Source organism: Corvus moneduloides, chromosome 3, assembly GCF_009650955.1.
Source record: "Corvus moneduloides isolate bCorMon1 chromosome 3, bCorMon1.pri, whole genome shotgun sequence".
NCBI lineage: Eukaryota > Metazoa > Chordata > Aves > Passeriformes > Corvidae > Corvus > Corvus moneduloides.
The window spans coordinates 98,057,514-98,074,888 of record NC_045478.1 but is presented as its reverse complement, the minus strand read 5'-3'; the positions used below and the strand labels follow the sequence as shown (position 1 = coordinate 98,074,888).

Genomic DNA, 17,375 nt, shown 5'->3' with positions numbered 1-17,375 from the left:
AAAGGCGATGCAGTACTGCAGACAGTCACACTTACTTGCCACACTCCTTGCAAGGAAAAATTGTTGTTGGGTCAGTCTCGCCACTTGTTGTGCTGTGGGCAGGTGAGCTCTTGATGGAGCAGTATCCGCTCTGCGTACCAGATTTCTGCTTAGTGCCGGGAATGGTGCAGCGTGTTTTCGTCACCTGGTTCGTACCTCCGTGAATGCGAGCGTGGCCATTCAGCGCTTGTCGGGAACTGAACACCTGGCAGGGGGCAGGGTGCAGGGGAGGCGGGAAAAAAATCAACACACACACAAAAAACATAAACCCCAAGAAATCACAAGAAGGCACTGGAACAGGAACTGCAGAAAGTAGGATGCTGAATGCGTATCACAACAGAACAAGTGTACACATCTAATACGCACCACCTACTCGGTCAAATGGTGCTTGCTTTCAGCAATATCCCACTGTAGTTGAAGATAGTCACAATAAAACAAAGCAGTGAGGTATCCTATTATTGAAGCTGTGTAACCTAATTGGAACTTTTGCCATATAGTGTTTCTGACTGATACATCATCTCAGAAGTCAGTTTTCAGTACAGATCAAACTGCTTATATTTTGTGGGGTGAGAATTAAAAGCAGTCAAAATCACAATTCACTAGTTTACACACAACACCACCACCACCACCCTCTCCCCCTTAAATATACCAAGCACACGTACAGCACCACAGTTTGGCATTTCACAGATGAAGGAGGACGAAGAAAGTGAAAGACCCTGAACAGCAGGCAGATCGATAGGTCCAACAAGAGAGATAGCTGGTGGGTCAGGTGACTTCTGCATTTCCCTTTCTTCCTTTCTGTCTTCTTCGATCTCCTCATCTTCCTCTAACACTTCCTCTTCTCCACTTGTCTAAAATAGACGGTGCATTTAAGAAATACTACAAATAGGGTCAAAGACAGCACTAGATAGTAGGTCATATACAGTGCTGGAACAGCATGCTGTTTAGTCAAGTGTGCATCCCAGTATCAGTATTTCTTCCTATCCTTAATGAACTTCTAGTCTTGCTGGAGCTACCGCCCCTTAATGGATAAGTTATAGCACATAAAAAGCTCTTCTGCATTGCTCAAGACAGCCTCCATCAGTGTTAGGGAGCTGTGCCTCCAAAGATCTACAGATGCCACGCACAGTGCTGTCCTCCTGCCATTAGAAAGGCCATGTATGCTGTACTTGTAGTCAAGTTACTTTAACAAAACCCCAAAACAACCAACCGAAAAAACCCCAACCCACAAGCCAACACATCTCAAGTGGTATTTGTACTAGAATGTTAGAGCAGCCCTTAAGAGCACACATGGGCAGAGGCACAATTTACAGAGGTTTACCTGGACCACAGTTAGGTAATGCACTTTCACCTCATTGCAGTCCATCCACACAAATCGTGGTGTAGCTGAGGTCACACAGTGTTTGTACAGAACATAATTTAGAGTCACGGAATAATTTCTGTTGGAAGATACCTGTGTCACCTAATTCAACCTCCTCCTCAAAACAGGACAAACAAAAATTATCAAGTGTTAAACTTTCTCATCTTCTTTTAGACTTACCAAGCACTCATCTCTTTTCTTCTCTAAGCGCGTTCTGTGTTTCCGTCCCAAACGCAAGATTTTCTTCCAGGTATAGTAGTATTCCACACACTGTGCAACTGTCTTAGATTTAACCTGTAGTTAAGGAATTGCAAAAGTAGTCCAGCCTTAATTTTTTGCTTTCATTCAACACAATTTTAATATATTCCAAGAGGCAGGCTTTATTACTCAAACATTCAAATGGAGGGGGAAAAAAAAAGGTAGTTTGACTACAACAGGAATACTCTTGTAGAACACTTCTTTTAAAACTTTTTTTCAGTCAAATTTGTGTTGACTTTTTCAGCTTCAGTAGATTTCTCTGGAATTCTCTTGACTCCAGACAGAAAATGACTCAGAATATACTTTTGTAGCTCAAGTGTACAGCACCGAGAAAACTAGGCATTAAGGCTTGATTCACATAAACCCACACATTTTTCAACATTTGGGGTAACAAATAAGGTATTGTGCCCTGAGATTTATAACCTAGTCTTTTCTGCTTTGTAGCAGAACATGAAAAGTAAGCCCAAACATGTTTTCTCTTTATTAACAGATTTTAACCCTTTCTGGTGCCAAGCTCAATGCTAGTGACTCAGGTACCTTGTAACAAACTGCCAGAGACCACCAAGATGATAGTGGAAAACCATACCTGTCCCACACGTAGAATGCCATGATTTGGATTCCAGGTGTGAAAACTTTCACATGTAATAACAAGAGGAACACCTTTTATTTATTTATAACTGTTTTTTACTGGTACCTAATGCACAGGTACACCAAATGAATATACCACTCCTATCAAGTGTTCTTGTAACCACTGCTGCCTCTACGCCTGCAATTAGCTGGTCTGGCACTGGAGAGAAAATGAAGAGGAACAGAACAGAGCAATGGGAAAAAAACCCCAGCAATTGACAGAGCAGAAATAACCTTACCATTCTCTGTACAAATATGAAATCTTTGCTGTAGGTGGACAATGCCTCTTTGAACAGCCTCCTTTCTTGATGTGTCCATTTGTCAGAGCCTTAAAAAGAAAGTGAAATCATTACAAATGATAAAAAGTCACCACCTTTATGTTGATGCCGCATCCGAAACAAGAACTGGGAAGTCTCAAGCACATGCGAGTGATTGCTGCTACTCAAATACAAGTACAGCTGTACTGACTCAGACCTAAAGTCCATCTAACCAGTATTTGGTCTCCAGCAGCGGTGACAGGCAGTTGCCTAGGAAACAGTAAGATCAGGGCAAGCAAATACAATGCCTCCCCCTAATTTCTCCTAACCTCTGACCACACTGGGCACAGGGGATTTCCTGAGTCTGTTGCAATTTGCTTATTTAGTAACTACCCTTGTAAGTGCTGAGCCACTCTTCCTTTCAACCAATTAAACTTCTTGTACCCAAAACATCCTTTGCCAAGGAGTTTCACAGATCAGTGGACCCTCTGCATGAAGAGCCACCTCCCTTTCTTTGTTTCTTGGCTCCCAGTAGCTTCACTGGATGACCCTTCATTCTTCAAATGGAGGAGAAAGTGAATCCAACCTTGACCATCACCTCCATGCTATTCAGAATTGTGCACCCTCTTTCTATTACTCCCAAACCTTTGATCATTACTGCTGTCCCCCTCTGAACCTCTTCCAGTACTAAAACATTCCTACAGAGACAACAGGACCAGAAAGGCACATAGCAGTCCACATATAATCCAGACTTTCACAGTGGCATCACCATGTTTTCTACCCTTTTAACACTTGACTATTTTTTTTAGCTGTTGTAAAATACAGCTGATACTTTCTTAGAACTAGCATTACAATCCCAAACTCTCATTCTAATTGAGAAGTACCACCACAGAGCTCATCATTTCCTATGTAAGGCTTGTATTGTTTATTCCCATGTATGCCACTTTACATATGACGACACAGAAGTTCATATATCCTTTGTTCTCCAGACAGTAACTTCTGTAACATCCTTTTGCAGCTCTTCACTGGCATGGTCTGGGATAACAGATTTAAATCCTCTGTGACAGACGTTTCAAGTGGGTAGAGACTGTAGCAATGTGCAATATGCACAAAGTGTTTTGTATCATTTAATGAAAGCTGTATATAAAACTTCTAAATAGTGTTATTCTGTATTTGGTCCCCTGGCCTAACTGCCCATGAAAATGTGAAATCAACATTTAAATTGAAATGAATTTATGCTTTCTCAATACTAATCAAAAAGAAGGAACACAGGATTGCTCTACTGCATCACAGCAGTATTCTGTTTGTTAAGAGTGGGCAGCATGACATACATTAAAGGAAGGATATGCAAGAAGTCATAAAGTGGCTGCCTTTGAAATGACTTGCACTATGAGAAGATTCTACTTCAGTCTGAGAATTTCTGAAACATCTAAAACTTTTATGAAAATAAGTCCCTAATATTCCTGTCAATGTTACTACTCTCCATAGAAATGCTTGCCTTTGCACTGATTTCAATTAACTTGGTATTGGCGCCACACATGGCATTGAACTCTACAGTTCTACAGTTTTTCCTTTTGTCTAAAAAAAGTATCAGTGTTATTAACTGCAAATGTTTTGCTTTTCAGCATCAGCTCCCAGGCTTACAAGCTCTGAGCAGGTTATCTCATCACTCCTTTATATGCTGAAAACTACAAAATTAACTTTTCCGCAACCTGTTTTCTGTAGGTTCTTCCAGTACTGGATATAAGCATGCATTAGTTATTTCCACAGAGATTTACACTTAAAGCTCTCTTAAGCATCAGAGAAAGGCACTGGCTTCAAGCCACGAGTTTTACTTATTCTGTTATCACCCAGAGATCTTTTTGCTGACACACTGCCTTTCCATCTTTCCCACCCTGAACCAGCATCATTCCCTTCTTACACCACTTGTCAGTCATTTGCAGGGGTAAATGCACTCATTCAGTCCAGGGGGCTACTCTATTATGCCAAAACATAACTTTAAAAAGCATGACAACACCAGGAGAGATTTTTTTCTACTTATTCTGCTCTCCTGCCTCTATCTACCCCACCCTCCTAAAAAACCAACACAATAAAAATAATAACATAGAATCACTTCCATGAACTAATTTTGTTGTACACCTATGGAGAATTTGGGCCTTACAGACTTTCCCCAATAGCTGTGGTATTAGCAGAGACCCTTATAAGATTATGCGGGTTAATTGGAAGTAACCTAATTAATAGAATAAATCCTGTGTAGGAAAAGAAACAGAAGAAAAGCTGTTTTTAACTCTGGTTGCTGGGAAACCACTTTTGCTCTTGCTAGCTTGAGGGAGATATAGAGAACGTGCATAGAGGGAGATCTGCAATGCAGCAAAAAAGAATTTGGGGCTTTAGAATACAGATCAAATTTTAAAGATGATCTTTATGTTTACATAATTATTCTAGATTTTGTTTTACCTGCCATACTGTTTTTGCACTGATTAACTGACGTTAAATATCTTCTACTCATTTGTGTGCTTTGGGCCCACAAAAAAACTTGTGGGTTTCAAGGGGGCTACATGTACACCCAGGGAGCCCCATGGAGAGGAGCTGAAATCCACTATGTACAACATATGCTGGGTCTGATCCACACCCTGTCACAGCACGTACAAGAAGCTTCCAGAGTGCCTGAAGTGCTCTATGTCAGAGACCATCTCTCCTGCAGTTCTGACCGGAGAAACTCCACTGTTGAAAGGACAACAATTCAAGTGTTTGCAACAGTGCCCCTCTTGTATTACATACATGTTCCCTCTCTCTTCCCTAAAACACCATCCTGACAGGTGGCAGTGTCTTAGGACAGAGATTAGGGTGTTCTTCCAAGGAACGGTGGGTAGGCATCCCCAGCTCTCTTGGCACACAACAGAAAATCCTCAAGTTTTACAACTGGCTTCCCTCACAAGCCAACAGGTTTCAGAGGTGAGCTATTTGCTTGCACACTCATTCAAAGGCAATGCTAAGGATGAGTTTGGGTATCTGTTGTTTGTGGTACTCTAACAAGTTAATTCTCATGAGTCAGTGGCGTGCTCTGTTTTCAGTGTACTCCACCTTCAAATGTGGCAGGCCTGAGAACTATGATTTCTGAGTGTGGAGCAGAAAACACAAAGTTAGCCCAAACCAATGCCACTTGAAGTCATATTAAAGCTATTCATGCACTAGATTGTGAAAAATTCTCATATTCCTCGAGCGGCTGATTATCAGTCAGAAAAAACCTGTTATTCAAGAGCTGCTGCACAGTGCTAGAGCAATGCTGTCAATATAAGTTGCAATCACGTTGCATGCAAGAGCATTAGAAAGTAATGCTTTGTCTAGTTATTGTATGTGACTTAAATCCAGACTGGTGAAATTTTATTTCATGCTGTGATAAAAACCTTCTTTCCTGCTCTAGAAATAGGGATTCACAGGTGTCCACAGGTCTCAGAGCTAGTTACCAAGGATTAGCATCATCTCATGTGAAAGATTAAACAAAACAGTCTCTCTTGGCTCCTCCCTGAATCCCAGTGAATTCCTTCTGAAGCTACTGGGAAGTTGCCTTAATAAAGACTGTTCCTCCTCTGCCACACAGGCAGAAATTTCTTATCTGCTCTGCTAATTAGATTGTTCACTGATGATGAAGCTGTGGGATATCTCCTCATCTTCCTGCTCTCATGCTCTTGAACTGTCTCACAAGTATGATTTGGTGTCATCTCTTCAGACAAGATGCCCTGATCAAAGTTCCTGGCTGATGTCCTCCTCCTCCATCCATTCCCATGTCCACCCTTTGGACTGCAACAGAGCTGCTATCACAGGCACTTCCCTCAGAGAAAATCGAAAACCTAACATTCACATTTATTCACTGTCATTATCAGGTACCATCAAACACGTTTCTGTTCTTCTTCTCAGGCCGAGGGGTTGAGGAGTTGCTTTACAAAGATTTCTTGTTACTTGGAAGTCTTTCCAGTGAGCTGCTACAGCCAGGAAGTAGCCTGCTTCTATACTTACATTGCACAGTGACCGTAACTGGAAATGAGTACATGACTTTGGACACTGTGATTGACTGACCACCAGAAGACTCTTGGCTCCTTTCCTATTGAGCCTGAACTGGAGATGAAGTCTTAAATGTCTTATGTAAAACCCTATTCTGTGTCTCAGCAGTTGTTAGCCACTACAAAGCATTAAGCAATAGCATGGAGAGCTGCAGAGGAGAGACATTTGCCATCTATGCTCAGGTGACACAACTGAAGTCCAATGGCTTAACACCACATTTGTATTTCACTTCTGCTTCATCACCACAATGCAGTTCTTGCTGTGTTTATGAAACAAGTCACCAACCCAGACTTTTTCAACTAGAGCCACACACAGAGGCTCTGTAAGCAGCACGAGGATCCTAGCAAGAGTTACAGCACTGTCTCTTTGGAAGGATGCTCATGATTATCATATGCATTTATTGTGCACCATCACCTTGGAGGAAGCAGGCATGATGGCAGATGTTTATGTACCAGGAAATTAAGACATTACCAATAGTAAATTATAAATTACAAATAGCAGCAGTTTTAAAAGGAGATTAAATTGTTAAATTTCAGTTTAAAAAAGAAAAAGAATCACCGAGGCAGTTTTAAATCTGTAGAATCCTACACAGCAACATGGATGCAAAGCTTCTGTATGTTGTCAGTCATGTAAAAAACTGCTAAACTTGCAGTAAACGGCTCTGGGAGCACCCTTGGCACCGTCCACATCACTTCTCTATTAAATACTGCCATCCCTGCAGCAGACAGCAGAGAGTGCAATGTGATCCCATGCTCCAGCTTGGGATGCCAGGCTTGGACTCTGTGTAACAGATAGAGAGATCACAAGGAAACCTACCGGCGTAGTGGTAATTTGCCAAAGGATGACACTTCAATCTCACTGGCTTTCTCAACAGCAGCTTTTCAAGAGCAACCTAAATGAAAAAGCAGGGGAAAACAGAATTAGGAAAAGCAATCAGCTGTGTAATAAAACTGCGTTTAAAGACTATTTGGTACAAGCATATTAATTTTCTCTCTTTTCTCTTTTCTGTCATACAAAATCACATCAAATTACTCCGAGGCCCAGTAACACTGTACCTCACAGTACATAATACCTAATACACAGTACCTAATGTGCATCTGGTCCTGCCTTAATTAGCAAAAATGTGGCTATTACTTAGCAACTTCCAGCTCTTTCCCTCCCTTCTGCTTGCCACAAACAAATACAGTTATAGTGTTTGACTTGATAGTACTAATATTTAATGGTTGGTTTGACAGTGTTAATATTTATAGCATAAAATATGTTAGAATATCTGTTTAGGTCAACATCTGTCAAGAATGACAGCAAGTATAGCTAATCGTCCTTCAGATCAGGAAAACAGAGGATTTATGGATTGCTAAAATTTTTCCCCTGAAAATGCAGACTCTCTGTAAAGCAAATTCCACATCCTGACATTCTCAGACCTCTCAGATACAGCTAACAGAGCCTAAGGAAACTGGGACACAAGCTAAAACCCACTGTATTAGCCTATCCAGTGAGACTCATTCCAGCCCCATGTCTTGTTGCATTTGGTTTTATATTGGCTTTCCAGGAACTGGTGCAAGGGGGCCTTGCCTTTCCCTAACACTGGGCAAAATGGATGTTTTGCCTTAGTTAATAACATTCCCTTCACTAAACTAATGCAAATATTTGAAATGCATTATTTATACATGAACTGTGTGCAATTACCTCACAGTTCTGAACAAATAAGTAGATGTGATTGCTGCTCCAAAAAAAGGTTTTTTATAAGGGCTAGAGGAGGACTAAGCTCTCTGTGACCAAATATAAAGCCTGTGAAATATCAGGGCTGGAGCAAGCACTGGGAGACATTCAAAGCCCCAAGGCTATAAACTAAGTAATCTTATCTATATGAAATATACAGTAAGCCTTCAGAGAGGCACTGCTTTGAAATTTAAATTTATTAGAGAATAAAGGGAAAAGTCATTCCCCAAAAATGTTACAGGATGTTTAAAGCATCATTGCAAATCAATCAGAAATCTTTTTTATATAACCATATCTAAATCCATTTAATAAAGCATGCTAATTTATCTGCAGAAGAGGATCACATCTCCCCTTTCAGCTTTTTATCTTACCATAATATCTCCTTTTGCTTCAAAGAGAGAGTGCAAAGCGTATTCTGAGTTAGTTCCTCCACCAGGTAACACACTGGAACAGCTCATATTTAAAAGGTCTTCCACTGTCAGAAACAAGTCAACATTTTACTGCTAATACAGTAGCCTGTCAGTCAAAAATCCGGAGCCAAGGATTCTGTAATGCCCCTCAAAGACCACATAGTTCAGGGCAGCAGATTCTTTCACACTTTTTCTCCTCATCTCCTTGTTTTAGGATCACTGAGGAGAGGATGTAATGAAGCACATCCTTGGGATGGGACAGGCTACTACAGAGCCAGAGATCTGCCTGTGAGGCAGTGACTTGCACACACCAGTAATGTTGCTGTGTCAAGAAGGCTCCAGCCAGGGTGGAGAAACAGAATGAACCATGTTAGAAGCAGGACAAAACTCTGCTCAGGACTGGTAGAGCCCACCAAGCCTGCCACAATTCCTCTCAACTATGGTCACAGGACAGGCCCAGGATCCATTGGCTGCCTCTCAGCTGTGACCTCTGCCCTTACCAGGCAGTTAAGTACCCAACTTCCCAGCAATGACCTTTCCCCCCTGGCTGCCAGAAAACAATTCATCCAGACTTCCCTTTAAATGCCACTATATAATGCTGTTGCTCTGAACCTATACCGTGTACTTCTAGTCTCCTGCTCTGCACTCTCAGTAATTAATATTCTCTTGAATGGTTTGTTCAGTACACACACGAGAAATCAATGCGTATTTCTTCAACAGGCACAGGCTGACGCAGGAACTTCTAAAATGGCAAGTCATTATACCTCTTTGTTGGAAGACTTTGTTCTCCAGTTCTGGCCACGGTTTCCAAACCAAAGTAGCCTTGTGCACATCTTTCTCCATTAACAATCTGTCCTGCAGCTCAGGAATGTCAGCCTGGAACCTGGACCCAATATTGATTCGCCTATAAAGAAGAATAAATAAATAAGTATTCAACTACACAATGTGTAGAAAAAACAAAAGTCAGATTAGTGTTCACTTTATTTCCAACTAAACTTTTATTGCACTGAAGTGGCAGGAAATTGTGTCAGATTGCTTTACGCAATGCTTTACTCCCAGTGGGATAAGTATTTTGAATACTAGAGAGAACTGATCTCTTGGGGAAAAACAAAAATTTCAATATGCAATTTAAGCCATACTGAGACATCATACCGTAGGGACAACCCAAGCTAGTTTATATGCATGACTAGCGAAGAGGCTAGACATCAGAAACAGCAAATTTCTTTTCCACTGAGAATGGTACTCTTCAGCAGAGAGCAAAAAGAGCCATTACTGCTGAGGGACAACCCTGTTTGCACTTTGCCCTGGGGAACCTACCAGGTAACAGCACCACACCAAAGCCCCACTGTTAATATTTATATATAATAGTAAGAGTAGGGGATTAGCACGTTTTCCTCACAGCACTCTTCCCAGCCATCACTAACTGTTGTTTCACTTTGAGTGGCTTCCACCAAGCCTCTCCCTAGCATTTTTGAGCCATGACACCTAAATCTTCCACAATCACTTTGCTCCAAATGTCCTTAGCCACCATCTACAGAAACATTAAATGGAGTTGAACACTTCCTGCCTGGTTCAAAACACTTCAGGCCACAGGCTCTAGGTTGGAGCTAATCTACAAAAGCAGTGACAAAATTGTTTTTCTTACGGTTCAACAGTCTGTTCTCCAGGTCCAGGCGTCACTGGAATGACACTTCCATCAATACTATCTGAAACAGAGATTGGAATTTGAGTATTGCTGTTCTGCTGCTGGTGACCCTCCCAGGCTGCATTGCCACCTCCCTACTAAGACCAGCATTACTCCAGTCTATGATGCAAAAACGACCCTTTATTGATATTAGAAACAGTCTAAATTTTTATAGATAATAGAAATGTCTGAACTTGCAGAAGTTTCTACTGCCCTGATTCGGAGTGATTAGACACCTTTTCTTGTGAAGTACTAAACAACAAATACTTAAACCAAGCCCCATGTCTCAAACTAGGTCTTTTTCCTCCACTTCAGCAGGCCCAGATGTAATGAGAGGCATGGTGGTCCCTTCTTGAGGCAGACCACATGGAATGATTACAGCCTTACTGGCAGATTAGGCTCCTCTATTCACTTTATGCCTTAACCTCACCTCACAAAATCCAAGGCAAAACTGCCACTAAAGATGGACTTTTCTTGTGAAGTAGCTGAACTGGCCATGCATGTGAGCACACACAAAACCCGTCAGTGTGGTGACATGAGAAGAGAGGACAGTGGTCTCTCCTTTGTACTGCTGCTCTGTAAATGCAATACTTACTAGACCGACACAGGAGCACCCGTGGAGTGGGAGTCAATGGAGTAAGTGGCAGCTGAGCATGTGATGTGCTGTGAGAAGAAGTGATAACACTGCTGAAGAGACCAGACCCTTGCCGGACGGGACTGAGCATCGGTGGTGGAGTGTAGGGGGGCAGCTCATGTGTCCGGTCCAGCAGGTGATCGCCCAGAACACGGGGAGAGCGAAGCTGACTCTGGTACAGAGTGGCACCAGAGTGGGACATGCTGAGGTTGAAGGAAGGAGGAGGTATGAAGAGAGGTTCTGGTCTGTGCCGATACTTCTTCTTGTCCTGCAACGGTTTGAAGTTTTCTTCCAATTTTACAGCACTTGGATGAGGCTTTTTGCTAGTTTCCTAAATGAAAACACATAGAATCTTAGCATTTAGGCACGCTTAAATGTGGTTTGCACACAATCCTCTACAGGTTTTGGCAATGGCCACAGAAAAGCTGTTACCACCAGGCAGTTATTCAGGTACCACTATAATAACCCTAGCCAGTACAGTATCTGGCACTACACAGGAACCTCGGGGGAGTGAGAAAAATCAGGACAAATTACCCTTCACCTCCATCAGCAAGCCCTCTGGGTCAAGGTGGGGCTGAGCCACAGACACAGACATGGAGAGGCTGCCGTCAGCTTTTGAAAGTGCAAGGAACAGCTCTCCCAGACCATGAGTCTCCCACACCCTTCTTCACTGCTACCCAGACACTTTGGGCACTTCTGTTTGCACTGAACACACACACAGGCTGGTGGCAGATACTTCATTACCCAGTCACAGTTTGTTAGAAACTTTATATGAGAGGCTTTCTAATGCATTTATTTAGTGAGATCAGGAAGGACACATGAGCTCAGTGAAATTACTGCAGTACTCAGCAGCAGGAAAGGAAGAAAAATGTAATAAATTCAAATTCTTTGCCTCTTATCGCTACATTCCCATCAGCTTGATTACAGTCCAGCTGCAACAAATCTTGAACTTAACTCTCTCCTCTTCCCTTGGAGAAAAAAGGGTAGTAAATGACCATTTGGGAAATTCACACACTGTTAACATGCCCAGACTTCTAGAATTTGAATGTTAAAAATAATTTAATAACAAATCCCTAGAGTATACTGGAGTGGAAGGCACAGAAGGCAAACCTGGAATTTGAATTTCTGGGGGGGGTGGGGATGAGGTAGGACGAAACAGGTCCTTAGGCTGTGCTTTAAAAACACACAAGCTGGTAGATGAACACAGTATTATTAAATGTACTGCTTTTACATACTTAGGCTGTAGGCCATCTTTAGAATAAATTTGGGAAGCAGAAGAAAATTTTGACACCATTACTCCAGAATGTCTGCATCATCTGGTAAATTCTACTACTACATAAAGCAAATTACTACAATGTATGTTTAGACAACATACATCTTTACACCATGGGTGGTTCTTGAGAATCACATTCACCCAATAAAAATCATGTTAAACGAGCATTAGTGCTGTCACCCTTAATCCCTTATGTTAATAAGTTCCAGCTTGAAGAAATGGTTTTGATTACAGAGGTCCTGTCCTTGTTGTTAGATCATGGCTGCATCCTCTCCAACAGCTGTTGACATTCTTCTCTATAAAAAAAATTTTAGTTCTGGAAGCGTTTTGCTTCTGCAGGGAAGAAAATGCATCTTTGCAGAGGATTTTTTTGATAATGGACATTCAGAACAGTGAAAGTTACCTGTAATGACAGATATAGTCCATCAAGTTGGTGAACATTTAGTGTTCGCAAAAGAGAAAGGGGAAAAAAAATGCCTAAACTCAAGGAAAAAACCTTAACAACCCAAAACCTAAAAAAGAGATCCAGAAGGCCAGATCCAAGTCTTTGATTAAGGGCTCATTTTGTTCTGTTCTCCAAGTGTGAAAGAGCTGGTACTCCTTTCTCTCTAGTGTAAAGCAAACCAATGCAACATCTTAGAAATCCCAAACACCTCCATCTCTTACACTGCTTCACCTAGGGCATACCTATGCCAACACTACTTTCAAAAAAGGTCACGTTGAACAGTAAAGGACATAATGGTGTCCCTGTGCTCTCAGTGCAGAACCACCCCAATACTTTTCTGAAGCTTGAGTAACTGATTCCCATTATCTGAGACAGAATGCATCCTTGTGGGCCCTGCTGCTGCACCTTGATAGATCCACTCTGGACAGATCCTGATGGACCTCACTTGACTGCTAGCTTCAGCTCACCATCGTGTAGCCTTGCTGAATGTTTATTTCCTTTTTGCTGTTTCATTTTACTGATTCCATGAGTTTTGTAGGAGCTTTTCTGAACAGCTCAAAGCACAGTATAAATAAATACAACACAGCTTCATTTCTTTGGTATTAAAAAAAAACTCTCTCCAATGGCACAATCTCTTTACAGAAGAAGAGGAAGCTGTGGATCTTTTGATCTTTTTATGTTTCCAATGCTACTGCTTATATAAAAGATAGGGTTCAGAGGGAACTGCGTGAATTTGGTTTGCTTGGGCCATAACAAAGACCATAAGCATAATTTTGAAGGAATGAATGTGCATTTAGCCAAACACTGGCAGATTTAATCACAGTCACTTTACATACGTTGCAGAAATACACAAGCCCAAGCCACCTACTCTGGTGTCTCTAGAGAAGATCTCCCACTCAGAGCTCAAGGATTCAGAAAAGACTGTCCCTATTCTTTAGAGGAACTAGAATTAGAAATGAAAAATTCTACTGCTGAGTTACTAAGTATTGTGAAATTATGGCTTTCAGAGTAAAGTGGAAGTTTATGTGTAAAACCTCTGTCTTAAAGGAAGAGAGGAAAGATTTTATATATAGTTATATACATTATATATATTTAAAATTAGTGTGTATGTCTGAATGAAGAGTCAGGAGTGAATATTGTAAGGAGTCATCCATGATGGTATAATGCCGTCCCCTCATTTGGCCATCAGCCTCACATGGAGAAGGAAAATCAAAAATATCACAAGGATATTTCTCTGCATTGTACAGATAATACCATACAGTACTTATACTCCCCAATAATCCCTTATCATGGCGTAGTCTGCCAAAATGGATTTGAAGGAATGAGCAGAATCCATTTCTACACCGGAACACGAAATAAATACTGTTTGCTCCAGGACTCCTTCAGGAAAATAGTAATGAGCATTCTCACATCTCATTCAAGCACTCATCAATACCTCGTGCTGCCTGGCCATTTCATTTTGCATTTTATACGTGAAATGAAAGCACTGAGCAGAGCTACTTTTCCTGTATCAGAAATCCCAGTGATTAACCCTCAGAGCTGATGCATGCAGAGAGAAAGGGAAAAATGACTTCACTGCAAAACTCCGAGTTTCATATTGGCTTAGAGCACACACTCTAAGCACTGCACTCTCTTCAGCTGAAATGAGAAGCACATATATCTGACTTCAGAAAACAGGAAGAAATAAAACTGCCGATTTTAAGCAATAACGTAACAATGAAGCAGCCTGAAAGGGAAAAAACAAAACCAGTAAAAAGATAGTAAATCCCTTTGTAGTGTGATAAAAGAATATCACCTTCCAATTTCAAATTATTTGTTTTCAACTGAGATCTTGATTCCTCAGCAAAGGAAAATTAATATTTTCAAATGATTGAGGAAGTAATGCTCTGATGCGCCAGGACTTTTTCTATTTATTAGGAATCATAAAGATTCCAGAAAATATTCTAAAATACAGATGTTTTAGAAAGCAGCAGCACTACAAGCAAAGGGATTTAACAAGCACGGGACAGTTAGTGGCAAGAAACACAGCACTCACAGAGGATGAGCAGGGGTTGGCCACTTTTGGACTGCACGGTGGAGAGTAAGTCATCTTCACGAGAACGGGCATCTCGTCATCTGACACAGAGTTGGCAGGCTTGTCTGTGACTGTGGCAGTGCTGGCAGAGGGCTGCGTGCTGGGCTCAGGTGACAGAAGCTTTACAGGGACAGACACTGGCATGACGATGGGCGCGAGGCCATCCACCTCTTTAGGCAGCGGCTGCTGTGGTGGTTTCTCTCCTTCATCCTGCACAGACAATTAAAGGCTTTCAGCCCGAGTGAGGGAGCGCTGCTTCTGGATTGATGCACTACACAATGTGTGCACCGTGGCTGAAAAGAAGTGGCCGGGGTTACAAAACACACAACAGTGTTCCTTTCTTGGGACTCTTTATTTGCCTCAAATGAAGTCAGCAGGTTACTTGTGACTCCTACATAGGATTCAGTCTTGGTGACAAATAATCACCTGAAGTATCTTTACAAGGTAACTTGCAGGAGGGGAGACAAACACGTCTCTTTTTATCACTACAAACACAGAATTCTCCATCACCCAACTGAAAACAAAAACACAAACTGTGGAACTCTGGTAGTTCTTTGCCTTCCCTATGGTATTCCCTGTTGGGACAGAATTTCCTAAAATTTCAGGCATAGTGAAAGACTGACTGACAGGGCAAGTTATTTTTATGCCAAAACAACTCAAACACATTTTTGGTTTGGTATTTGTTGATACCTATACAACTAAAACAACTTTGGAAGAAAGCTGTCAAAGATTCAACAATTCTGCTCCTCCAGTTTAAAGCCTGGGAAAGCTTCCAATAAATATTCCTTAGTCATCCAATAGTTCAAATGAAAATAAGGAAGACTTGGTGTTCCTGGTATTTCTAATATAATAAACAAACATGAGGAGGAAAAAAATTAAGACACCTCCTGACATGACTTGGTTAGGGTGTTCTGTAACGTGCAGAGAAACAGAGAAGGACAACACTGATCTGTCTTCCACCACTGCCTCTGTCTTTAAAACAAGACTTTTGGCCTACAAACTAACAGAATTATGTGCATTTCTACTTCCACGGGGGTATGACATAACAAAACAGTGCTGAGAGGAACAAGTTTTGACAGCAAAGCAAAGCACGGCAAAGCAAGCAAACATCAACACAAAACGACTGTGCCAATACTGAAGTCAAATGGACTTGCTACCTGTTTGAAGTTAGGAGATGCTCTTACTCCTCCGTGTGACCTCATGTGACCATTTAGAGCAGGCAAACTCTTAATTCCTTCAAGCATATTGAACACATTAGCTTGTTCTTCGCATCAGCTCTCTCAGGAAGTGTTTCTCTGTTCTGGCCACTATTTTTATTTTCATTTTTTAAGCATGGAACAGAAGAAAAAACATTAGTCTGGCATGTTCCCTTTGTTGCAGAGGGAGCTTTTTTAATCAAGAAAGTCAATAACATTTTACAGCTAGATGGTTATGAAGTCACAAGTAAGCATGTGGTGACTGCTGTGGAATACATGGCCAATAACCTAGATCAGCTGCTCCCAAGATGGGGAGAAGGGAAGTTTTGAGCAGGACATGCTCATCAATACAGAAGAGCCTGAGAACCCACGGGTTCGACAGACCTGCATTTCCCCACTCATGACAGCAATTAACCAGTACTTGGACACAATGCCCCTAACAACCACTCTGATGGACACCTTTGGCCCTTCAGAAGTGAGATCTTAGAACAAAATGGAATATCTCTGCTGCCAAAGATACAAATCCAAACCACGGAGCATCCCTTTTCTTATAATGCAACACTGGAGCTTCCCTGATTTGGTTTTTCTTTGGTTCCCTTTTTTTTTTTTTAAGAAAGTATTTCTTTGATTCTATTACTTTGGGGGGATGCTGGAAATCATACAAATTTAAAATCACAGAGCATACAACTAAAGATGTTTCTAGAATAACAACAATTATTACCCACCCAGACTGCATTCTTTTCCCTCTAAATACAGATCTCCTTTGCGTTTCTCATATTTAATTAAAAAGACAGAAAGAGTATTTTAAAAATACCTTTGTTCTGGGGACAGTGGCTGCAGTCTGCCATCTGACAGTTGCACCTGCTATCAAAAGAGGAGAATGGAAAAGAGGGGAAAAAGTTGAGAAAAGAATTTTTCAGGAAATATTGTGTAAATGAAGGTCCTCACAGCATTAAGACTGCATTTTGCATACAATTTTACTACTATTAAAAGCCTCTGAGTGGAGAGCCAGACAACAAATCTGCCCCTGTGCGCACAGCTAATTCAAGTTTTCTTCACTCACCTGCTGTTTGAAGCCTTTGCTTTGACCCAGAAGCACTACTTTTGGAAACAAAGTTGACTAACTGCTCCTGAACAATTGAGCCCACAGTGTTGAAGAATTAGCAGGAAGGCTTTGTTGTAACTGGGTCCCTCTTTCCCAGAAACCGAGGCAGAACTTCCCAAAGCCTCTCACAAGGAAAGCAGCAGCCTCACAGCAGCAGTTCTGTGCTGCTGCCAACCTGGCCCAAAGCCAAGCCAGAGCTGTAGACAGAAGTCTGTTAATGAAGTTCCCCAAA

The 17,375-nt window shown here is 41.5% G+C and overlaps 1 protein-coding gene across 1 annotated transcript in view; it reads right to left on the bottom strand.

Annotated features, from left to right (window-relative positions):
• Positions 1–17,375, bottom strand: part of TRERF1 (transcriptional regulating factor 1) — an 89,057-nt gene that overhangs the window by 3,782 nt on the left and 67,900 nt on the right. The window contains 13 exon segments of the mRNA XM_032102888.1: positions 36–244; positions 702–890; positions 1,580–1,693; positions 2,524–2,612; positions 7,420–7,495; positions 8,694–8,797; positions 9,497–9,636; positions 10,378–10,438; positions 11,012–11,381; positions 14,804–15,052; positions 16,000–16,073; positions 16,076–16,149; positions 16,853–16,902. Of these exon segments, the coding sequence (XP_031958779.1) occupies positions 36–244; positions 702–890; positions 1,580–1,693; positions 2,524–2,612; positions 7,420–7,495; positions 8,694–8,797; positions 9,497–9,636; positions 10,378–10,438; positions 11,012–11,381; positions 14,804–15,052; positions 16,000–16,073; positions 16,076–16,149; positions 16,853–16,902 (1,799 nt within the window).